Source organism: Rhamphochromis longiceps, linkage group LG3 (genome assembly GCF_057381845.1).
Source record: "Rhamphochromis longiceps isolate RC_006_pf linkage group LG3, R_longiceps_female_GT1.1, whole genome shotgun sequence".
Lineage (NCBI taxonomy): Eukaryota > Metazoa > Chordata > Actinopteri > Cichliformes > Cichlidae > Rhamphochromis > Rhamphochromis longiceps.
The window spans coordinates 63006951-63033288 of record NC_140559.1 but is presented as its reverse complement, the minus strand read 5'-3'; the positions used below and the strand labels follow the sequence as shown (position 1 = coordinate 63033288).

At 40.2% G+C, this 26338-nt stretch overlaps 2 protein-coding genes and 1 long non-coding RNA gene across 3 annotated transcripts in view; 2 read left to right on the top strand and 1 right to left on the bottom strand.

Annotated features, from left to right (window-relative positions):
* The window catches only part of LOC146675664 (uncharacterized), a 300511-nt gene that overhangs the window by 52210 nt on the left and 221963 nt on the right, over nucleotides 1-26338 (bottom strand). The window lies entirely within an intron of this gene.
* On the top strand, nucleotides 12120-12725 carry LOC146675678 (stonustoxin subunit beta-like). Its single transcript, XM_085400649.1, has one exon. The coding sequence runs from the start codon at nucleotides 12120-12122 to the stop codon at nucleotides 12723-12725; it is 606 nt and encodes a 201-aa protein (XP_085256775.1).
* Nucleotides 21990-23068, top strand: LOC146675677 (uncharacterized). The gene is made up of 3 exons (XR_014910315.1): nucleotides 21990-22449; nucleotides 22581-22719; nucleotides 22958-23068. It is a non-coding gene; the product is annotated as an uncharacterized LOC146675677 (long non-coding RNA).

Genomic DNA, 26338 nt, shown 5'->3' with positions numbered 1-26338 from the left:
ATCCAGCTTCTTGCCTTCACGATCGTGTGATCTAACGTTGCAACCGACAACACAACACGTACGATCCATAGCTGAAATGGTATCCTTTGGCTGGCCTACTGTCATGGCGGAAGGGGGCATGGCCCATCTCCCGTGACATCACGCTCCAAAGCCCTATAGGTGGGAAAATGTACCATGTCGACCAATCAAAAATGATATGGAAACATGACATTTGGTTGTTTAGCAAAAGGGGGAAGTTTTAGGAGTGACCGGCAAGAGAGAGCGAGTGAGCGAAAGAGAGAGAGAGTTTTGATACGTGAGAGATTTGTGACGTTTACCGTGTTTGGTCTCAAGTTAGTTTGTTGTCTTGTGTATTTAGTGTGTAGCTGTTGTTTTGTTTTGTGTGTCAGTTCTACTAGTGATGGTCACAGTTGCTGCCTTAAAGCCAACAAAGGCAGATTGCAGTGTAAACGCTGAGTGACACACCTGCTGTCAGACCTGCAGGTTTATCCCTGTGCTGTTCTCATATGTGTTAGAGTGACACAAACTATTGTTTGACACCTGATTGTTCTGTAAATAGTTTGAAATGATTATATGAAAAACGTCTGAGCCTTGGCTGCATTTTTTGGTAAATAGTACCATATAACTTTGTTGTTTGCAAAACGTGTGCGTATTTTTAAAAGTGTACAATCTCTATTTGCATTTCAAGTTATGAAGATGATTCGTTAAACACGTGTGTGGTTTTTACAGTCAAAATATCACTTTCTACTTGTATTTTAAATTTTGTCTGAATTTAGATAAATTGTGCTGATACAGTTGGTCAAAATGAGAAAATAACAGATTGGCAAGATAAACTGTTTTTAAAGGTAAAATATAGAGGCCACATCAAAAGTAGTCAAGAAGGGTTAAAGGCTAAAAGCAAAGTTGTCACCAAGTACTGTTTATATTTGTGTGTATTGCTGCAGCTTTTTTGAGTATTAATTTGGTGCCTTTGTGTGAAATAATGGTATTGTGAGTGATCCATATAGTCACAAAGAATAGCCACTTGTTTCTGTGCTACCAAAGTTCCCCGGCTTTCATTCAAAATGTGTTTATCGTCAGCACCTGCACATTAAACTACTTAAACATTATAAATGTCTTCAAGCTCACACTGAGGCCTGTGGGGTACTATCAGCCACTGAGACAGTACACACATTTATATGTGTTTGTATATGAATATTTCATACTTTAAGACTGCCTGTTTATTTAAGGGAGATGAACAAAATACATTGGAATTGTACAAAATAATATCATGGATGATAAATTAAATAGATTTTAAGTAGATGCTTGTGCATTCTTAAAGTCTTATATGTTGAACTGAACTATGTGATCTGTTCAAAGCCTTAATCTTAATTTGAAGTGAAATGTGCATTTTGAGTTTATACACTATGTATATAAGGCGACCGTTTCCTTTTGCAGTATTTTTGTGTGGTGTACTTTTCTATGTCTTAACAAAAGGGGAACAAAGGTGTTTAAGTTCACCTAGGATGATGTGTTTTAATTTTCACATGGTCTTGCTTGAATTTGACCCTGACAAAGGCGTATGAACTCTGTCAGCTGTTTGGAGTTTCCATTTTCTAAACTTCTACATTCTGAACCTTCTTCAGCTCTGAACAGATGATGAAACACTGAATGATTTCAAGCTCACACTTTGTCTAATAAACTTACATCTTTCATTCTTTATACAGATTGAAGGACTGTGGTTTGTCAGAGATCAGCTGTGATTATCTGGCAGCAGCACTGAAGTCCAACCCCTCCCATCTGAGAGAGCTGGACCTGAACCTGAACAACAAGCTGCAGGATTCAGGAGTGAAGCATCTGTGTGGTTTCCTGGAGAGTCCAGGATGTGGACTTGAAACTCTGAGGTCAGTCAGCATGTTTTAGTTGTGCTGAGATGAATATGATGTGAAAGTTGTGCTGACACTAAACTGCAGACATCAGGCTGATATTATACTGATCCACACTGAGGATCTTCATGGTAAAGTCTGTTTTCTTCTTCTCTGGTTTAGTCCATTGACTGCAGCAGAACAATGTTCACATTTCAAACCTTCAAAGAAGAAGAAAAATCCTCCACTGGATAATTCACTGTGAAACTCTCCAACTCTTCATTCCACCTTAAAGTCTGTTTGACACTGAAATCCAAAGCAAAATGTGCGTTTGCTTTACAGACAGCAGTCCAACACAAACATACACACATCATCCAAAACACAGTCCAACATCCAAATCTCCTCCACTGCCAGCATGAATGATGGGAAAGAGAAGGAGGAACACTCTGACATTCAGGGTTAGAATGAGTTTCATGAAGCAGACTGTGAAGATCAAAGCTGCATTAGAAAGCTTACATGAATGAATGAGTGGACAGAAGTGGACAGAGATCATCTGAAGCACTTCAAAGGCTTTAAATCAGCACATTTCTCTTTATTCTTTATCAACTCTGTTAGTTTCTCTCAGTTTTCTGTGGAATGAAGCTAACAGCAGGCTAATAAGATGCTGACCAATAGGTTTCTATTAAAGGTTGTAATTTGTATATGAAAAAGTGCTTTGGCTCAGCAGGGATCAGCTTACAGGTAGAATACAGCTGCTGGATGGGATTAGCATGTCATAGCTATCTACCAAACTGCTAACTGGGGGATTTCAGGCCATCTATGGATCATTTTTGCTAACTGTTTATTCAGCTTAGGCTCACAGGGCTGCAGCCTGTGCCCTAGCTGTCATAGGGCAAGAGGCGTGGTCCACCTGCACAGGTGAGCAGTCCATCACAGGGCCAACAGAGAGAGACAGAGAAGCACTCTCTCACATCCACACCTACAGCCAATTTAGAAGCACCAATGAACCTAAGCAGCATTTCATTGGACTGTGGGAGAACATCCAACCTCCACAGAAAGGCCAACAAGCTTCAACCTACAACCTTCTTGCTTTAAGGCACTAGTGCGAACCACTTTTCCCCATTTCAGCCCAAATCCTGCATCTTCCTGTTTCTGACTCCAGGCCAGCTCCACTAACACTTTCTCATCAGACACTGCCACCTAGTGGAGGAAGTCTTAGTCCCATTTGAAGCTTCAGATTACAGTTAGTTCCTTTACAAAGAGGTGGAGGTGGTGGGGCCACAGCACCATCATCACTGAGTGCCATAGGACACTTAACCTTTGTTTCCATATGCTGGGAACTTCCTGTTGTTCCAAGGAGGACTGGAAAATGTGTGAAAATCTCCCAGTCAGTTCCTCACAGCACACTTCAATCATTTCCCTCCCACAGCATCAGGACCAGGGCTTTTTCTCTCTTTGGTCCCACTAAGAGATTTCCACACAAACACCTCATCAGTGGGACTCTCAGAGCTACCAGCCCTTTGCTACAATCACAAAGCTCTTCATTGAAATCAATGATATCAAAGCTGGAATCAAATGAGTCCAAGTCTTCTGCTGATTCAGCATCACATTCATCTTTGCTCCTTGTTCTGCATCCCCACCATGGACTTCATTCCTTTCCAAGCCAGCCTTGAGTGTCCTTTATTCAGCTCATCCTCTGCTTTACTTTTACACCTGATTTTAGCTGCTTTATCTCTCTTTCAACAAGTTTCTGTGCCTCAATCTTTTTCTTCTCTCCCTCATAACAAGACAGCTTCTTCTGCCTGAGAACATGTTGGAGTGATTTACTAATCCAGGGCTGCTTATTGGGGAAAATACTTCCTGTTTCCAAAGTAATCCCCATTTTTCCCAGAAAGAAATGTAAGTAGAAATCGATGATCTAAGTGAGAACATGAGCCTTTAAAAAGTCCCAGTGGGTGCAGTCAAAGCAGTCCCTCAGTCCCAGTATAGAGTCTTTGGTCCAGACTGGAACAACTGTGTGCCCAGTTTGAGCTCTCTTCAGTGCTGTGACCTGACAGACCCAGAGGGGCCATCACATCACATTTAGAAGCTCCCCTAATGGAGCCACAACACATGTCCAACACTTAGTCTGTCTTGTTGGACCAACTGGAAGAAATGATTCAAGGACTTAGTCACAGAACAGAGATTCAAATCTCCAAAATCCAACTGGCTGCATCAGGACATATAGTCTGAAACTCTGCACAGTTTCCTGTTTGAAGCTGCTTCCTGTTGGCTTCAGCTGTTTGGAGTTTCCATTTTCTAAACTTCTACATTCTGAACCTTCTTCAGCTCTGAACAGATGATGAAACACTGAATGATTTCAAGCTCACACTTTGTCTAATAAACTTACATCTTTCATTCTTTATACAGATTGGGGGGCTGTGGTTTGTCAGAGATCAGCTGTGATTATCTGGCAGCAGCACTGAAGTCCAACCCCTCCCATCTGAGACAGCTGAACCTGAGCTGGAACAACCTGAAGTATCCAGATGTAAAGCAGCTGTCTGATCTTCAGCAGAGTCCAGACTACAGACTGGAGACTCTGTGGTCAGTAGAGTGATGGAGTGAGTGGGTGGTGCTGTCAGCAGTATTGTACTAAACACAGTCAGTATGAAACAAAGATCCAGTGTTTCCTGTAAAGCTGCAGCTTCTCAGTGAAGCTGTGAGAGGAGAATGGTGACAGGCTTCAGGATTGGACACAAACACTTCCTGTTTCTGACCTTTATGGTCACCATGGTAACGGCTGACACGCTCTGATCAAACGCTGTCAACAGCCAATCAGCTCTCTGAACAAAGCAGCACGCAGACCAATGACTGCATTCATTTCCAAGTTTAAAGCAGTGAAGAACACAGTCTGTAGGTGAGGAAGAATTTAGTGAGAGCAGATGTTTGGATGGAATTCCTCCAGTTAACAGCTGGAACCGTCCATCTGGATTGTTGGGCTTGTTGTTGGGGTTCCTACAGAGCTCAGAGTGGACACACCAAGGTTCTTCTAATGAATGAAAGTCCAAACTCAAACTAGGAGGGAAAAACATTTTCATCAACTTCAATAAAAATCCAAAGATTAGAAAAAGTGAAGCAACAATGAGTCCTAGTACAGTCCCAGCACTGAAGTCCCTGCTGCTCTTTATACTGGATGTGCTGCATCACTGACTGACAGCTGATGAAGAGTCTCTGGAAACACTCGTTTATCTCCTCTGCTCTTCCTTCTTCTCTCTGCAGGTGGAGGTGATGATGGTAAACAGGACGGTGTGTGTGCTGAGAGAGGAGGAGCTGTGTCCTGATGATCCAGAGAGGTTGAAGCAGCAGCAGCTTGTGTGTAGAGACGCTCTGACTGGGCCATGTTACTGGGAGGTGGAGAGGAGAGCTTCATCCAGCAGTGACTGACAGAGGAATGAGAAGAAGTGCAGATGACTGTCAGTGCTGCAGAGTGAACTGCTCTGAGAACAGCTCCACTGTCAGACACAATGTAGAGTCCAGCATCATCCCTGTGTGTCCCTCTGGATCTGACAGAGGATCATCAGTGTATCTGGACTGCTCTGCTGCTGCTCTGTCCTTCTACAGTCTCTGCACAGTCTCTGTCTGACTCTGGCTTCAGACCCTCCTGGATCAAACTCACCTGGAAAGACTTTCAAACATCACTCAATAGATTTGAATACAGAATATATTTGATATATACTGTAGATGTACTGTAGAGTTGCAGTTTGTCACTTGTAAATACAGTCTGTGAGCAGCTGTGAGCTGAAAGATCTTTCTAGAAACACGAAATGTTTTCACTCTTCTGTTGCTTTTTCATATATTTCCACAACATTAATATTGATCCCACCTGTCTCACCTCTTTCATGCTTTTATACATAATAACAGGACACATGTGATCTGAGCGCTGCTGTGGTTGCTGTGCTGCACGTCTTCATTTAGATAACAGAGACATCTAGTGGTTCAGAGGGAGAACTGCAGGAGGTGGAGCTGTGTTTTAGCATGGAAAACTTTTTATCTTTTAGGCGCAGATACAAATATGACAAGTATCAGTGTGAGATACAAAAGGTCACATCAGTCAGCAGAGGGAACAGTGATCACACAGCAATGTAAGAATAGAAACATAACAGTGAATCTGGACATGTATACAGAGGGAAGCAAACAAACAGGATGTAACACTACATTAAAGCCACAAATGGGAAGAAAACAAACACAAAGGAAAATATATTTGATCTCAGGAATCCAGATCAGATGCTTTAGAGCAGGGGTCGGCAACCCTGGGCACGCGTGTCACAGCTGCCACGTGAAGGGTTAACTGATGGCACGACCATAGCTGGACTGGCCATCGGGCATACTGATGGTGATTTTTCATTTTTATGGGCCGATGATGTTTTTTTATTTTTTCTAACGGTATAAACGATGGAAGGTGGCGGATTGGCCGGATGCTGGTCGATATGTAAAAATAACTCAGTTGTTTGGTGGTGGCTATGGCGGAGCTTCCACAGAGGCAGCAGGTGGATGAGGGAAAGGGGAGGCAGGAGGAGCAGAGACCCGAGGCGGCCGCCGGTCCGAGTGTCAGGTGAACTGAACTTCAGGTAAGAAGTTATGACCTGCAGTCTGTCTGGGTCAGATATAAACCAAGTTTAGGTGGAGTTTATTTTCCTTGTGCTGACTTTTTACAGTCAGTTACAATAACTCATACTGTGTACTAGCTAGCATGACGGAGTTTCTATACAGCTGGGTGGTGCTATGATGTTACTGATAGTGAACTTTACAGTGGCTTGCAAAAGTATTCGGCCCCCTTGAACTTTCCCACATTTTGTCACATTACAGCACAAACATGAATCAGTTTTATTGGAATTCCACGTGAAAGACCAACACAAAGTGGAACGAAAATCATACATGATTCCAAACATTTTTTACAAATAAATAACTGCAAAGTGGGGTGTGCGTAATTATTCTGTCATGGAAAAACACACTGCCATCAACTGTTTTGTTTTTGTCAAAATCACTGTAATATAATCACTGTACCTTTATATACATGTGACTTGTATTAATGCTGCTGCCCTCTTGTGGCTAAAGTGTAATTATGTTCTTGTTATTAGGGAAAACATTTGAGAGTAACATGACAAATGAGTCAGCACTTTGGCTTCAGCTTAAGAAATCCTCATTTTTATGTCATCAGTTATAGTTGCATGTATTCATTATCATAAGTTAACCTTTAATATTGATGTCTTACATTTATTTTGAGTAAATTAGCAATTTTATGGTATTTTATGGTTGTATTAAATTAATACATCACTAATGAATTAATTATTTCAGTAATTAATTTAAAAATGTACATAGTCAATTAAAGAAATATATTAATAATGAATTATCCATTAATTTCATTTAAAATGTTTCATTATTTGTTTATATACAATTCAAATTAGTTAATTACATATTTAATCAATTATTGGTTTGTTTTCTATTTTAATTATTTTACTGACACATTTAATGAATTATTTAATGATGTATTTATTTAATTCACGTTGCTACTCCTGGCCCTGCATCGCTGTTCATAAATACATTTTATTTGTCAGCTTCACCCATCAAAGTCAGGGGGCGGGGTTAATGCTGATCAAGTCAAAACCATTGCTTTGGTCTGGTGGGCGTTCTTTTAGTGGGCTTTTCTGTCACGGCCTGCGTGGCAGACTATGATGAGGGGAAGGAGGACCCCAATGCTGGACTCTTTGATGAGGTCAGTGCGTTTATTTACAGTGATGCTAAATAATCCAAACAACAATAAATCCCCAGTGCGTTCCCGACTCTGACATGTCCTCTTGCCAGTGTTAGTGTTCTTTGTCTCCACTCCTCAGTGTCTGAGCACCCCGTGCTCGCTGCCCTCTCGTCTCCACACTCCTCCTGGGGAATAACAAAGAGGCAGCCGTCAGCAACGCCACAATGCAGCAGACTAACCTTAACTAACTCGCCAAGAGACTAACGTGAAGTTACGCAATGATCCAGCATCGGAGAGAGCTCCACCACACTCCTAAGTAGCTCCTCTGACGAGGCTTGATCAGCTGCAGGTGTGAGTAATTCTCCTCCGCAGGTGTGGCCAGGCTCCTGGCTGACACACACACACACACACCTAGATACACAAACATGGAAACAGGAGACAGCAGCACCAAAAACACACATGTCCATAACTTCTTACAGGCCCTGGGTCACCCAGACCCCGGTCCCATGACAATTCCTCAAAACTAAGTAGGCCTACACACCAGGGTTTGGACATGTGTGGACCCAAACTATACTTAAACTTTACCCTTTTTTGTGTGTCACCAAATACACTTTAATATCTTCTAGACAAGAATGTAGTGGCACAATCTTTAACCTCCTAAGACCCAAACTCCTCCGTGGCATTCATTTTTAATTTCTCTTTGATATTTGGGCTGATTGGGACCTGATGAATGTAAAAACAAAGAATTACCACATTTTTATTTTTATTTTTTTACCAAATTTTTGTTTCTGAGAAAAATGAGAGCCACATATGAGGATATTTGTCTAAAATTTCGATAGCACAGTGGCAGTATAACATCCTTGTGAGTGGATATCAGGCCCTTGTAGAGCAAAATGTAGTATTTTGGTCTAAACAACCCAAATTGTGATGTCCACATATGTGGACGCCAGGTCCTAGGAGGTTAAATATCTGCTCACTTTGTCAAAATGAACCTAATCATCTCTGATGAATTCAGTGATGTCTGCCAGCTCACCTTGCAAGTGGTCGAGCTTATACCGCCGACAACGCGGCCACAACTTGTAAACCCCCTGCTGACTATCAGCTCTGGAGTTATTTGTTTATGTTAGTTTCAACTGTTCCTGCAAAAAGTAAGCACGTGTTACTGATAAAAAGTCCAATAGAAGCAAAGTCTAAACTTTGAAAACAGAAACCTGTCTGATTAAGATCTGATCTTTGGGGGGTTTCAATAAGTAGTGTGACCCGTGTATATGCATCAGGGGTGGTTTTGATTATCGATTTATCGATTAAAATCGATTCTGGCTTGGATAACGTGATATCGATTCATTAAAATCCTGAATCGATTTTTAATATAAATTTATTTTGGCCAAAACGCCAGAATCTCAGGTTAAACCTCCCAAAATTTCAACAACCACCAAACAGCTAAAACAGTAAATGAGAGCAGGAACACGGATTCTGCACAAAGACGTAAACACAAAGCGCGGAGCCGCCGACGCATCAGAATCAGTGAGATGTGACTTTCTCACCTGACTGCACGGACACGAGCTGAAAGCCGACAGCTCGCTGATTCTGATGTTTCCGCGCTTTGTGTTTACGCCCTTTTTGCGCTGATTCTGAAGCTGCAGGTTTGATGTCTCTCCAAACAATATTGAGTAAACCAGCAGCAAAAGAAGCTCCAAACTACGCTTCACATAAACATCGTCATGAATTCCCTCTGATTGTTTTGCTGCCACCAGGATAAAATCACACTTCATGCACAGCTCTCTCTCTCTCTCTCTCTCTCTCTCTGTACTTCAAGAACAGTTTCCCGTCTAAAAATCTGTTTTCTGCATTATTCGCTTGCTTGTTACGCACAAGTCTACCGTTCTTACAGCCTGTCGGCCGCTGTTTTTTTTTCTTTTACTTACTTCTGAAAACAAAGCCTCGTTTCTGCCGTTCAATACTGAACAAATTTAAACTTTTTAAAATGATGCAAAATTGCAAAATGCTCAGCTGTGTCTGTAATCAAACCTCTGTAACTTTGCTCTGCTTCACGTCAGCAGCATCAGGTAATGTTCATATGTTCATTAATGGTTTTCTTTTGTTTTTGATGTTCTGCAGAATATTTGTATAAAATCCCAGGCCAGGAAAACCTTCATGTTTTTCTGTTTGATCCTCAGCTACTTTGACACAAAGGCACCTGCTGTGATGCTCACACCTTTGATAAAGTCTGGCAAGTGTCAGATTTCTTTTTATAGATATAAAAATATAGAAATGTTCTGATGCATGTAGTAACTGTTAGCTTTAACTGTACAAGGCTTGTTAGACATAATGAAACACATCGTGCAGATTTCTGGATGTTAGACTATCATTTTTATAATGATTATTAATCTTGAGTCTAAAAAGTCAGCCGAGTATATCCAGGATGTCTTTCTGTTAACTGGATTCACTGACCCTAACACTGGGACCAGGATAAGCGGTCGCATGAAGCTGGTTATCAGCTGACAATCTTATGATTTAATTAATTTAATTAAGTTATTTAATTTTTCTAATTTTTCCTCTACATTTCCCCTGAAATGAAGGGATTGTGTTAAACATGCTTTAGTTCCTCACATTTTTCTGCATCTCTTTGTTCAACCCCCTGAATTAAAGCTGAAAGTCTGCACTTCAAACACATCTGAGTTGTTGCATTTAAAATAGATTTTAGTGTATGTACAGAACCAAAATCAGAAACTAAGTTCTCTCTGTCCAGATATTTATGGACCTAACTGTATAATCTATACAGCACGTAAAAAATGCTGTAAATAAAGAAGTCTGTGAAAATGTGGCGCTTAAGGTCAATTTAAACTGAAGTGATATAATCTTCTCCCCACAGTTTGAGTTTGTATTGTCTCAGCTGCAGACAGACTATGATATTAATATTATTAGTTATTAATATTATTAGTTATAAAGGACACCTTCCTGCCTTTAGTCTTATTCATGATGATTATTAGTCGTCTTCTAATGTCCACAAGTCTGAATGATGTGTTTCATAGTTTCTAACAAGCCTTTTAAACTTAAGTTACTGCATTGCTGAAACACCAACATCTGCTTATTGAACAAAACAAAAACAACCAAAAGACCACACATCTGATTTTATTTTTATTTTAATAGACTTCCAAAGATTATACCAGATAACTGGCCTCAGAATATAATTGAATAAACATGTTTAAAAACAATAACCTAATCCTGTCTTGACAGGCTGAGCTCTTCAGTATCCACCAACAGCATCGTCATGCTGAGTCAGACGTTTCTGCTCCTGCTGGAAATACTCTTCCTCTTTCCACATTGTACCAAATGTTTTTAAATGTTAGTTTCAATTTAAAATGAAAGATTAAAAAAGTGTAACACATATAAACATCAGATAATTAAGACAAGCGAATGGTTCAGTTCCACATGTGCTCCGCTGACACATTAAACTTCAGTAAAATGATGCAGTTATGAAACAACTTTAATCTAAAACAAACTGATTTGCTCAGGAGCAAAAACAGTGAAGTCAGTGACTGTAAGTGAGTGAGCTGTGCTGGTGACTGGATATCAGATTTCCAGTCATTAGAGCAGATAAGTGGCAGAACTATATTACTGATTTAATTTAAATGCAAATAGCCCAAATCCTGATTAAAGCATCAGGTTCACTTATAAAGTATTCTGTAGTTATCTTAGTGTCCATCGCCCTTCCCAACATGGGAATAAAGCAGCTGTGAGAGAATTAAACATGAATGAATCAATGGTACGGAAGTGGAGGAAGCAAGAAGAATGAGCTGAGTAAAGTTTGACTCATGCGACATTTTTGTTTCGCTTAATGCGCCTTATAATCCAGTGAGCCTCATGGTCTGTAAAATATGGTGCATTTGCAAATTATGTGCACAATATTGGAACTAAACTATTTTATATTGACAAACAGCGGCCCGCATTAAACTGTGACTGTCACCAGGTAATGTGGGCGTGTTTGCTGAATAAGCAGCAGGTGTTAAACAGCTGACAGGTGAACAGGATGCATGCAGGTAAACTCGAGGGCCCTTCGAGCTGATCGGTGGTGTCGTGAGGAGAATTTCAGCTCATTATTCATGTTACAGAAACACAGAGGTACGAGACCAGGCAGAAGACTTTCTGATTATTTGTTTTTAGTTAAAATAATTCCATTGTTGTCTAGTGATGGTGTGGTAAAGCTCTGTGAATGTGTCCAATTTTTCCGGCTTTGTTGCTTCACCCAAAGGCAGATCACACAAAGTTTAACTGCTTATTATGAAGAACTGACATCTGCTGGTCATTTAATGTTCAGCAGCACTGCTGTGAGAATACCTGTAGGACACATACCAGTGGATATGTGAGCACATGCACAGCTGCAGGGCTAGAAGGGCCCAAATGAATTAAATAAATAGATTCTTAAATAATTAATTAAATGTGTTATTAATTGATTAATTACATTTATTTAAAAATCATTAAATTTTTAATTAATTTATTGTAAATGTTGGAAATGAAATTATTTGGCATTAAATCAATGATGTATGTATTTAATAAGTATTTTGAACTTAGATTCCTGTCAACTCACAATCGACACAAACACAGTGAACACAAAGCTCCAACTGTCTGACAACAACAGGAAGGTGACACATGTGGAGGAGCTTCAGTCACATCCTGATCATCCAGACAGATTTGATGTTTGTGAACAGCTGCTGTGTAGAGATGGTCTGACTGGTCGCTGTTACTGGGAGGTCGAGTGGACGAGGAGGGCTTGGATATCAGTGAGTTACAGAGGAATCAAAAGGAAAGGAAGGAGTGATGAGTGTGTGTTTGGTGGAAATGATCAGTCCTGGAGTCTTTGCTGCTCTAATCATTATTCCTCTGTGTGGCACAATAACAGAGAAACACCCATCTCCTCCTCCTCCTCCTCTGTCTCTAACAGAGTAGCAGTGTGTGTGGACTGTCCTGCTGGCACTCTGTCCTTCTACAGAGTCTCCTCTGACTCTCTGATCCACCTCCACACCTTCCACACCACATTCACTGAACCTCTTTATCCTGGATTTGGGTTCTGGGATCCATTGACTGGTTTCATGAAGGGTATTTCAGACTTTTTTGGCACACTTAGGTATGAATTGACTCTTTGTAGTTAGTCTTACCTGTTAGAGAAACAGTTCAGTCTGTACATGTCTGTGTCTTTCACTCAGAAACACATGATGAGATTCATGGATTCAGTCAGTTGATGTTTTAAACTAAATGATTCACAAATTATTATTCAACACAAGTTTGGTGAGCAGCAGGGCTCATCCTGATTTTTGTTTTTGTGCATTATAATGATGAAATAACTTTGTCATGTCTGCGGTGGCCTTTGGAGAATTAAACCATCCTGTAGAAACTAGATATAAATGTCATATTTTCCAACATTGATATTTTTCTGTGTTTCAGACGACAATGAAAAGATAAAGAACAGTCTGTAAATCACAAGTTATCAATTCAAATGATTATTAAAGCCACAAGAGAAGCTTCCTGTTATTTGTACCACTCACCTGGTCATGTGATCCAGCTGTGCAGCCAATCATAACTGCCATCACTTTCTACTTTGATATTTCCATGGTGAATGGACTGATTCTTGTTTAACACGTTCATACTCTGATGGATGCATCGGAGAGGGTTAGTGTCTTGCTCAAGGATACTTTGTGTGCCAGCTGGAGCAGTCAGGGATTGAACCACCAACCTTCTGATCATTAGATGCCTTGCTCTGTCTCCTGAGCTACAGCCATCATCAAAGCTCTTTCTTAAATCCTCTCTGAGAGGAGCTCAAACACGAGGAAGAGACGAAAGTGAGGGAAGAGAGTGGACTCATTAGTAAAATGAAAAACAGCCAGACAAGTGAGGTAACAGAAACACTATATATAGCAGCGGTCACCATGGCAACATCAATGTCGGTTGCTACGTATTGTACTGATCCTGATCTGTGAGCCTCATATCAGGATATGCTGTTGTTTGTATTTGTTTGCATTGTTACCATTTTTGTGTCTTTTTTAACAAACTACTTTTATCTTGCCATCGTTTGTCAGAGAGTCAAACTAAATTTGGTTCATCTTTCTACAATAAAAACATTTCTTCATCTTAATTATTGTATGTGCAGAGTTGTAGTTACTCACAGTGACCACTGGAGGCGTGTGATCCTGATAGTTTCCCTGGAACCGTCCAGTTCATCCACATTAATGAAGCTGTTGGTGATTAACGCTCATCTGTACAACTTTAACAACAATATTAAACATTTAATCGCTCTGCAAACAGCTTGTCTGATGTATAAACTGTGTCTTAAAGGATCAAAGTAAATGTCACATTGAAAGCAGATTTCACTGTAATGTCCTCTGTTTGAAATATTCCAAATATAATCTGGCTTGGTAATGATTTACTCATATATTGTCCACGCAGACTAAAGCAGTAGGAGATGAGATGGAAAACAATTAGAAGAATCTTTACTCTTTAATGTCACAAATTCCTCTTTGTATGTAACATAACAACATACATGATACAGCTGCAGCAACTGAGGCGAGGAGAGAGGCAGCAACAAGAAAACTGGAAGAAGGAGACCAACAACACCACCTGTGGAAATCTTTCTCCAATCAAGCGTCATCATATCAGCATTTCATCAAAAGCACACATGCTCCGACCTGACAATGCAGAGCTGTGGCAAAATCATTGAATCATTTATGAAACAAATGAGTGCATCAAAAATAAGAGTGGAGCTGCAATGAAAGAGAAGTGAACTTTCTTCAGTCAACACAAAGTTTTCCCTGACAGGTGACATTTAATTAAAGTGACTTTATCACCACACACACATTCAGAGGCAGTCTACAGGAGCAGAGCTGCAGCTATTCAGCAAATGTCTCCCTGCAATCCTCACTGCATCACCTACATGTGAAAATGAAACCACCTCTACTGTTCACACATGAAACGTCGTGTGAAGAACCAGTTTTCCTCAGATCTCTGTTTTAGTAACTCTGAAGTCTGAACTTTGGATTTTTGCATCCTGTTTGTACTGATAACTGTCAGTGGATGATTTTGATCCCAAAGAAATCTTTAACACACATGTAGTGATGGGACGTGTGCACTGAAACAATGGTTAGGAAACAGAAATCGCCTGAGAATCTGCTCATGTTTAAGATTTCTTCTTTACAAACATTTTCTATGGCTGTTCCCAGTATGACCAGTGATACAAAGCATGGGAAATGGGGATTAGTTCATTCAGACAAATACACTTTTTAAAATGTAAAAATAAAGAAATGAATCAATAAAATAAAAAGTCAAAGAAATAAAAAATAAGGGTCTGAGGCGTCTGTCTCACTGTATCCATGGCAACAATTTACTTTCTGTTCCTTCATATCAGAACCACATCTTTGAAATCAAAACATTTAAGATTCAAATTCAACCACAGATGTGTTCAATTAGATATTAAATGAAGCAGTGCAATGTTTTTATCACTATCCAAGTTTGAACTCTAAGTAGAAGATTTAAAAAAGAAACACACACACACACACACACACACACACACACACACACACACACACAGTATGCAGACATGATTTAGCTGATGATAATATAACGACTGCACAGACCCGTGGGATGATTCATGTCCTTTTTCTTACTCTATGCAATGATGAACTTCTTGCTTCAGGACCTTCTTGATCAATTTGTTTTCTAATCCACAGTTTTCTACCTGATCTGTGTGTTTGAAGTAAAATGTGTTGCTTCAAATGTAAAAGTTAAACAGACAGAAAGCATCAACGTGGACTTCAATCAGTGTTTTGTGTTCATACAGGTCAGCTGTTGCACACAGAGGTCCTGGATTTACACTGTGCCCTGGTTCCTGTGTTTCTGTATGTAGTTTAGTCTAAAGTGGATCCTCCTCATGTACAGACTGAATTATCTGTTCAACAATCAGCATTTCTGATTCATGGATTTCATTTGTTTTTGCTAGTTTTGACTGAGATTTCAACATATCTGTGGTGGCATCTGTTCAGTGTTATGGAAGTTTTACAGCACTAATCTCACTTCACTCTGTAACATAACAGTGAACAATATTACTATTAGAAAGATTATTAGAGAAGCCACAATCAGATGATCCCCTATGAGGTGTCCTTGGTTATAGTGTGAAGTCATCTGAGGGGAGAGAGAAAAAAGAAACACTTCAGTGTTAATGAAAAAGTCATCAGTCTTCTTATGGGAAGAGACCTCCACCAGACCAAGACAGATAACCATCCAACACGTTCTCATCCCAAAACCTAACATACCGATGCCATGTGACAAACCGATGCTATGTGACAAATCGATGCCATGTGACAAACCGATGCTATGTGACAAACCGATGCTATGTGACAAATCGATGCCATGTGACAAACCGATGCTATGTGACAAATCGATGCCATGTGACAAACCGATGCTATGTGAAAAATCGATGCCATGTGACAAACCGATGCTATGTGAAAAATCGATGCCATGTGACAAATCGATGCCATGTGACAAACCGATGCTATGTGAAAAATCGATGCCATGTGACAAATCGATGCCATGTGACAAACCGATGCCATGTGACAAACCGATGCTATGTGACAAATCGATACCTTTCGGTCTCCCTCTCTCTCTTGTGCTCCTGCCAAAAGCAAAGCAAAGCATCCACCCTTTTCTTATATGGAGTGCCAGGACTGCCATAATGCATTAATTAAATACACCATTAAATAATTAATTAAATGTGTCAATAATTAATTAAAATTGGAATTAATTAATTAAATAGTTATGACACATTTAATTAATTATTTATGTATTTCACATTTTAATTAATTATTGACACATTTAATTAATTATTGACACATTTAATTAATTATTTAATGATATATTTATTTATTTCATTTTGGCAGTCCTGACGCCTGGCTCTCATCATGAAATAATTTTATCTGTCAGCATCACCCATCAAACTCAGGGGGCGGGGTTAACGCTGCCCATGCAGCTTCTCTAACATTTGATTGGTTGCCGTGCAAAGTAAGTCAAAACAGGTCGATCCTAGATAATCGATTGCTTGTGTAGACTTGGGGCAGGCAGTTATCCCAGAATGCAGATCAAATCACAGGCAGCAATGGTGGTGGTGTAGTTTTAAAATACCCCGTTTTTCTGTCACCAACTACACTTTTAACAGTGTTTTAGCCGCGAGTGTCGCGCCGTATGTCTGGTCAGGTTGTCAACATAGAATATGTTTGCAAAAGTGCTCAGATGTTTTCAGAGATTTCACTAGCTCTGCTAACAGTTAGCATGCAGAGTGCACCGAGGGGGTTACGTTAACCGGTTTGTTTACATATTCCACTCTCCGTGTTCCACATGTTGCATTCGCAGATTCTCATTTTCACCGAACGATCGTCTCTTTCCGCCTGGTCTTGTGTCTCTGTGCTTCTGTAACATAAAGAACGAGCTGACATTTTTCTCACGAAACCAGCGATCAGCTCAACAGACCCTCAGTTTACCTGCATGCATCCTCCTCCTCATCTGTCAGCTGTTTAACACCTGCTGCTAATTCAAGAAACACGCCTAGTTACCTGGTGATAGTCACAGTTTAACTGGGCAGCCGGTGCTCGATATAACGCAATGTCAGCGCATTTTTCTGCACAAGATAAGTAAATATAGTGTTTTCCCCGAGTGCAGAGCTGCTGGAGCTCGTTTCCTTACAGAGCACTTTATAGGCGAACAGCTTTATCAGCGGCTGATGTCCAATCACCGGCACACAGCTTTCAAACCTCAGCTGAGTTTTAGCTCTCAGTGGTTAAACGCTGGACTTCATTCACTCAGGTTCTGTCTGTCGGGTCACGTTTACTTCGCTGTTTTATTTACAACTGAGCAAATCGGTTTGGCTGAGGTTAAAGTTACGTTTCATAACTGCATAGTTTCACAGACGTTTAATGGTTCACTGGCACATGTGTTAGACTGAACTATCATCTAAATATCATCTGTTTTTTAATAGTTATTCAACTGTATTCTAAGCACCAGCTGTCTGTTAGAATGTGATTTTTTTTCTCTCTCTGTTGGCAGAGGTATAAAAATGCGCAGGAAAATCTGACATGCATGGCGAACTTCACCGACGATATTTAGGGAGGAATAAACACACATCAAACATAAATGAACCATTTGCCTGTCTCCATAATTGAGAGCATTTTCTCTTCTTATGTCAACACTCTCTCTCTTTTTTTTTTCTTTTTTTTTTTGCTTTTTCGGTCATGTTATGTTTACCTGTCAAAGGCTTGTTACAAACTATGAAACACATCGTGCAGACTTCTGGATGTTAGAAGAAAACTAATACTGCTCATGAAGGAGACTACAGGCAGGAAGGTGTCCTTTAAAACTAAACATGTTAATAGGACCTCCCTATTTATATCATAGTTTATGATATAGCACGTGTATTTCAGTAATAGCCTGCTGAGGCCACTATACGTGCTGGCCTCATATCAAATGTGAAGGCAGACTGAGTCTATGTTTGACGTTTGTTTATATCTAATCTTCCTTTTCAAACATTTAAACAGCAGCGAGTCTGCAGCTGAGGGAATACAAACTCAAATTGTCGGAACAGGTTTGCTCGTTTCTTGGATTCATTTGGTGATTTATTAAATGTATAACTGTTATTCTAATCTGCTGCTGAGTCTCTTACACTTTTCTTGATGCTGTATATTTTCACGTCTCTGGAATAGTTGGCAGTTAGATAGTCAGCTGGGAAACTTTGTGTTAACTCATGGAGCTGAGGATATCGTGGATATGCTGACCTCGCTGCGTGGTGTACAGAGCGAGGTCAGCATGATTAATATTCACAATAAAAATATTAGCCGAACATCATGAAGTCTGTATGTGTTTCATAGTGTCGAACAACCTTTGTACAGTTAAAGCCAGCAGTTACTACATGACGGAAACACCAACGTTATCTCTTTTATGTGTTTATACACAGGTCACGCTGATTACTGAACAAAAACCCAAAGATCAGATGTCAAACAGATTTATTTGCTCTCTCTCCTCCTTAAACATGTTTTTAATGTTAGTTATAATTCAGAATTGGCGACTGAAACACGTAGGACACATAAGAACATCAGGAAATAAAACACCGATAAATATAACCTCAGTAAAAGAAGTCAGCGGGGGTTACTACAGCTGTGTACCGGGGCCTGCGCTTTGTCGGTGGGATTGCTTGCGAGGCGAGCGGGTCTATCCCACGCTTTGCCGTGAGACTGGGCAGACATCTCCGAAATCATCGAAACACTTTTGCAAAGAGGCTGTATCTTGACAAACTGACCAGACACATGAAGATTAAACCACTACATTCTCGGCTAAAAAAATATTAAAACGGTATTTGGTAACACACAAACAGGGTTTTTCAAAGCTCAGTTCTGTTAGATTCCACATGCCGGTTGTTGTGTGCTAGAAACAATGGCCACCAGGCCAAAGCAATGGTTTTGACTCGATCAGCGTTAACCCCGCCCCCTGAGTTTGATGGGTGAGGCTGACAGATAAAATTATTTCATGATGAGAGCCAGGCGTCAGGACTGCCAAAATGAAATAAATAAATATATCATTAAATAATTAATTAAATGTGTCAATAATTAATGAAATGTGTCAATAATTAATTAAAATGTGAAATACATAAATAATTAATTAAATGTGTCAATAATTAATTAATTACATGTGTCATAACTATTTATTTAATTAATTAATTCCAATTTTAATTAATTATTGCCACATTTAATTAATTATTTAATGGTGTATTTAATTAATTCATTATGGCAGTCCTGGCGTTCCATATAAAACAAGACCTGATAGGGTTAAGGTTAAAGTTATGGTTAGAGTTAATGTTAGGGATAGGGCTGGAATGGACGGCTGGAGCCTCTCCTCCAAGTGTGTGTTACTGCCGCCATCAGCATTCTGTTGTATTCTGTTGTCTGCTTTTCTCTGTAAGCGCTTCGAGCCTGTACTTTTTTGCTTTAGCTGAGTAATGAAGTTGAATCAATTCAATTCAATTCAATTCAATTTTATTTATATAGCGCCAAATCACAACAAAAGTCGCCTCAAGGCGCTTCATAGATACAGAGAAAAACCCAACAATCATATGACCCCCTATGAGCAAGCACTTTGGCGACAGTGGGAAGGAAAAACTCCCTTTTAACAGGAATCAGTACTTTAACTTTCACTGGAACAATAGTATTTTTACTTCTACTTAAGTGGAGAATGTCTGATCTTTTGCCAACTCTGGCCGTCTCTCAGTCTTGGAATACCCACTTGTTGTCCAGCGGTGTCCTGGGAATATGGGAACTAGACAGACTGGGGAAACAATGGGAGGAGACACAAAGATGGAATCACTTTTACCATCTTTTATGTATTTGCTGGTCGTCTTATTTCTTCTATTTTGCAAGCACAGTGTTGCAATCATTGTCTTTGTGGTACAATGACACAGGTAGAATGCAGGTGTTTTCATGTAACACGATGCCAGAAAGATGAGTAATGTGTTTTGAAGAGAAGATAAAACATCATGTTTGAACAAAGATAAGCAGCAGACACGTCTGTGTGTGAGTTGTTCAGGTTCAGTAAGAAGGTAATATGTCTGCAGAATTTGTAATTCTTATGAAGATATTGCTTGTACAATAAATAAAATCCCTTTAACTTCTTCTGGAGAGTGTCTTTATATATTTAGTCATTTTGGGGCGATCCTTTATTTAGTAGTAACTCTAGTCGGGGATATATATCAGAGTTTACTTTCAGATATGAGCATTGTGTTTCCTGTGGATGAATGAATGAATTATTTATTTATGTAATTTTTGAAAGACTGGCTCATGTAAAATCTCTGAAAGTATGACAAAGCTCTCCTGTTACACTTTATGGACACCTGAGCGTCACCATGAGGGCCTGTCTTTATTGACTTTATTCACTGAAATCCACTTTTATAATGAATTCACAGTAATCACTGACACCTTCAGAGCATTACATTCATTAAAGACGTCTTCTACACCTACTCTTCCAGACGACCGACACATGCTTCAACCACTGCAGGTTAACCAGCCACTCATCAGTAAAGCAAAAACTAAATGTAAATGTCCTCATGTGGAAAAGACTGAAACACAACTCCCATATATCACTAATGTAACAGATCCATTTAGGGAGAGTGAGAACACTAGGCTGGATGTGTTTTAATGCAGGAACATTCATCATGTCTTCAGTTCAACAAATCATTTACATTGAATATGTGAGCTGGATGGTTACACGACACAATGTGATTGTCAACAATAACTGCAATGAACGCTGGTTTGAGGGCGGAGTCAAGGAGGCCATTTACGTGAAAAGGGAAAGACCCTCTCTGAATCAAGGAGGGGGCCTAAGGGTACATCTGTCACCATCTTACAATGCTGTGATTGCAGCCGTTCTCCAACTCTCTGTGAATGGTACTCAGGACCATTGATCAGTGGTTGTTGATCAATGGTCATGAGAATTTGCATAATCATGATTAAGGAACTGACCTCCCAGCCCATTGTTCCTTCAGTCGGCTGGTTTCTCTGACTGAAAACGCTACGTCCAGAAGAACAGAATCAACTTTTGGAGATTTACTTCCCTGATGATTGAGCACGCATCAAGACCTTTTAATCAGGCCAACAAATATCTTGTACTCAATTTTAGCAGCAGCCATTGTGACACTGATGATAAAACTTGTGTAAAAGTGCGAAGCTGTAAAAAAGTAATTATAAAAAAGCGTTTTTGTAGCTGAATGTTACTGGATAGCTGTTTCATCTGTAACACATCAAAATAACCTGCTAAGGTTTAATAGGCTATAAGGAACACACTCACTTCCTGAGCCCTGGGCAATAAGAGACGTTTTGTGTTTTATAATTTATTGATATGTTTGATCCTTTCTGACCTGCGTTAATGAAGCAGTCATTAGAGCACCATGTCCGCTAGAATAGTTCTGTAGTTTGATGCTTGAGTCGTTGCAGACTTGTTGAAACTCCCTCACCCGTCAAAGCAGCGTCTTTGTTATTCGAGTCCAGCAGATGGCAGTGTTTCACTGTCTGACGGCTGTCTGAAGCTTCAGCTGGATTATCCGTTTTCATGTTTGATTAGAGGTTTGTGTGTGTGTGTGTGTGTGTGTGTGGGTTTTTAGCCACGAGTTGTCCACGATAAAGCATATTGAATGGCCTGTCTAATATTGTTAGAATTCTCCTTTGGGTTAGTTTCATTACTCAATCGGGACATTTATTTGGAAAAAGAAAAAAAGAGGGAAAAAAAAGAAAAGAAAAGAATTAAAAATAAATAAATCCTCATAGTTTACATTTACAAATATCAATACTGAATGTTACGTCCCTCTGCAGCTTCTAATCGTCTCAGTGTTTTCAGCTGGTGCTAATTGGCCACACCTAGTCAGGTGTGGATAAAAGCATACCTGAGGCAAGCTTCCCGGCAGTGCACTAGTCTTTGCCTTGGTGGCACCAGCCATTTTAGCCAACCTGGTTTTCCATTTTAGGATGAAACCTCTTCTCACCCACACTCTGCTATTCATCTCTGTTTTTATGTTGCGGCTTTTGAGCCGGGTCGTAACACTGAAGATTACAAAGATCAACATTAAGACCAGTCTGTGCATTCAAAGCAGTGACAGAAAAGAGTGTGGGGCATTAACCCCCACTCACTTCACAGTTCACGTTCACAGCGAGCTTCGTCGAAATTTACAATGAGACCCTGAGGGACCTTGTGTTCACCGGCAAGTCCAGCAAGAGACCTGAGCATGAGATCCGCAAGACAGCCAGCAACGAATTGACAATCACTAATCTCACCTATGAGCGGGTCTCCAATGAGGATCAGGTACAGCAGACAGACATCTGTAGCTCAGAACAAATTAATTTCAAATCTGCTGACAAATTGTTACCAAACTTTGAAAATACATCAAACTTTATCGATGCTCTATGTTTTAAAACGTTCCCTCGTCCTCTCAGGTTCTCCGTCTGATTGCTTTGGCCAATCAGAATCGCTCCACTGCCCAGACAGCCCAGAATGACCGCTCGTCTCGCTCCCACTCAGTCTTCCAGCTGGATATTGAGGGAGTTAATGCCGGCAGGGATGTCAAGTGCAAATGTATCACACTGGAAGTACCAGCATCAGGAATGTGGTTTCTTCTTTTTGGATCTATAATATTTAGTCTGGTTAGTTATTGTTACTGTAACCAGTGCAAAATCTGCTCTGATGACTCAACGTTAATGTTTGAGCCCCTGAGCGCTAAAAGAAGTGTTTTGTAAAGTATTAAAACTACCTTTAATGGAAGGAAAAACGGATCACTGCTTCCTATAAGAGTTGGTTTTCTCTGTGTGTGTAGCCACTCTGTGCCTGGTGGACTTGGCTGGCAGTGAGCGAATGGTGAAGAGCCAGTCTCAGGGTGACCGTTTCAAAGAGATGACCGCCATCAACAGCTCACTGTCCAACCTGGGCGTCGTTATCGCCGCTCTGGCCAAAAAGGTCTGCAGCTGACTGGTTTTTTAAGGAAGCAAAAGAAGATCAGATCAGATGAGCATGATGTGTCTATTGGAAACAAGTTCAAAGAATTGTCTAATAATGAGTTGCTGTGCATCCACACTGCCTGACATATTTTACCTTTACAAATAAAGCAGGTACAACAGATTCATATACCAAAACAAATGTCAGGAACTTCACCAGATCACAGGGCATTGATCCTTTCTCTCTCTCGCTTTTTCTTTTTTTTTACTCATCTCTGGAATTTTTCTTTTGTGTTGATCTTTACTCATACCAAGGCTGCTGGCTTGGGGCTGGCTATGAGCTCTGGATAGCTTTAACTTTAACAACATCTTCTTCTTCCTTACCTTCTTTAAAATATTCAATGTTCAGCTGGGTGAGGGTGATTTAAGGGTCTGTGGAGTTTGATGTTGGAAACACAGTGAGGCGGTTTGCCTCTAACAACAGGTTAGTGTGTGTCTGTGAGTATGTGTGCCTATATGTCTGTGGCACTGTGCACATATATGAAACTAGCTGGCTTGTAATCAGACATACTGGAAGCTGATCAGCCAGTCACTACTCCATGTCGAGAAGTTGAATATCGTCTGATTCCGATCCCTGGCCAGTTGATCGGTCCATTTGTACTTTGTACTAAGGATCTGACAGATTAAACAACATTTAATGTCGACTTTGAAGGATATTTGAATACTCTTTACGGGGTAATGTGTACAGAAGTTCAGGGTTGCACTGTATGCATTTAAAAATGTCTTACTTTGTTCATAATCTAGCAGCTATACACAGGTCAGAGGTGGAAGTAGGTGGCACTTAAATTTCATTTAAATGAATGGTCTTTGATTAAACTGTTACTTTTCACATCATCTCTTTTAATCCAAATTACATAAATCTAAAAAAGAAATTTTCAGTGAAAATAATTTCTTTTGTGCATAGCTCAGAAATATGGCCTCACCATTGCCTCCTCATTTAGTTTGCATGGACCTGTGCAAATTAGTCCCCACCTCACCCTTTCAACCATGTGTCCTGCATGACTGAGCAGCTTGGTGCGAGATGCACTAGTAGCACAGCTCATAGCAATGACAAAAATGTAACACCAGCCTCCAATTTATCACTTGTAGCTTACCAGTGCCTGCACTGGTTTCTGGGTTTGATGAGAACATTAATAATACCAACAGCTCTGCTGATTCCTTAGTAGTCTATTAGTTTGCACTTTAGCATGGACACCCAGTCCCCTTTGCAGCATTGCTTATAATCACTAATCACTTCCTGTGAAGCTCTTCTAATTTTAATTTGCAATCTGACTTGCTTCATCTGCACTATGAGTTAGAACAAAGAAAACACACCTGTGCAGTGTCAGTCACTACTCGTTGTGTGAAACCTTTTGGGATCGAATACCATCTGTGTCACATTATATTCATCCTTCCCCATGTACGTCATTGGGTTTAGACAGAGCTGTATCGGCATGAGACGGCGTTAAGGTGACAGTTGCCACAGTGTGACGTTGTGCTGTATCTGTAGTAATAGCCCTAAAAGACGTCAGGGGATTTACTCAAGCTGACAGGAAGATGGCATAGTCTATTGATGCATTAATTCAACTGCCGTTTCTACTCACAAAGCCTCCAGTGCCTATAAAAATGCTGGGATTCCATTCTGAGTGAGGAATGAATAGCAAATTGTAACTCTATGATGCTGTATTTATCCACTGTTGAACCCCCCCCCCCCCCCCCCCCCCCCCCCCTTTTTTTTTTTTCCCTGACTGCACTCCTAGACTAGAGGACAGGGTGCCAGATTTTAAACTTTTCCCTTGCCCTTATATTTGTCTGATATTCTTGAACTAATAAGAATATCGGACTTGCTGATGAAAATTATAGTTATGCAGGAGAAAGTAATGCATGCCAAAGCAAGATCCAACACAACAATTTGGATTTCCAATACTCCAGAGTTGACATAAATGATTACCATGATTCAGTCATTCTGCCCCCCAAAGCAATATCATTGCTAACGTGCTGAATAATTTATGTAAGCTGCGATATAGTATCTTCCAGCTTGCAGCTTTGACACCACCCAGGATAAGATGTGCACTGGTGCCAAATGTGTTGCTGTCAGTTGCACGCAATTACGTTACTTTAGTTAACTCAAAATGAGTTTTGTGAGAGAATGCCATCTCTGCAAGTGTGGTTGTTAACTTCAGTAAGCAGGTTTCAGGAAAGTTAGCGAAACGAGCTGGTATGAAGTAAAGTCATGCTGCATAAAACCCAGTTCTTAATGGAAATCGGTGCCTCCGTCTCTCTCAGCTCTTTGCTGTGGTCACAGACAGATTGCTGGGAGGGTGCATTAGCTGCTCAAACCCACAGACCCACACAGACATGCAGAAAGTAACACTAGTTGTGCATCAAAATCTGTCAGTAATGAAGACGTTATGAGCAACTATCAAACACCTGAACTTTGAAACGGACAGAACACAGTTTTGCAGAAATGCAGCATGTGCTATAACTATGGTCAGCTTGTTTTCCTTTCTTGATCCCTAATTCTACGACCCCTTTATTGTACACCCATTACAAACTATGAAATGCCATGTGCATGTAATTTTCGAGTCTAATTAGCTGTGTTTAGCTATCCTTTGAAGCTGTGACTGACTGGCTGCTTCACTGCTAACAGCAGATTCTTGAGCTGTATCTGCAGCAGAGGGCTTTTAAATCTGCAGCAGAGTGATGTTAAATTAAATTGTTACATCGGTGACTATGGCATGCTAGTCTGCTATGTACTTGAGTGGGCGGGTGGAGTGTTTTTGGGAAGGGGGTGTAAAGTACCACTGGTCTACAACATCCCACCCACACTCCTTAATAAAATTGTGCAGGAAGGAAAAGAAAGAACAAAGTCACAGTGCGTCCACAAGTCAGACTGATGCCTGTGATTAATGTTCTCTGTTCTTTGAAGTTTCACTTTGACTCTGATTTCAGAAGCACATTAATTTGGCTTTGTTTTGCATTAAAAGCTCCTTGATGGAATTAGTGAGACTTTGCAATGTCTTAACATTTACAAAACAGCTCCCTCAGAAGGTCCTTCACGAGGGGCCTGGACTTGACTGCATGTAGTTGTTTATAAAATAAAAATTCAAATTTTCACTAAGCTTGAATAAATAATTACATATTCTTCTTAGCAAGGTCCTGTAGTTTAGCCAGTCAGATCACGATGACTTTTAATGCCGTGGTCCGAGCAGGGTTTATCGTGA

Coding starts and splice junctions, on each gene's coding strand:
- LOC146675678 (XM_085400649.1), top strand. CDS start 12,120: ATGTATTTAATAAGTATTTTGAACTTAGATTCCTGTCAACTCACAATC.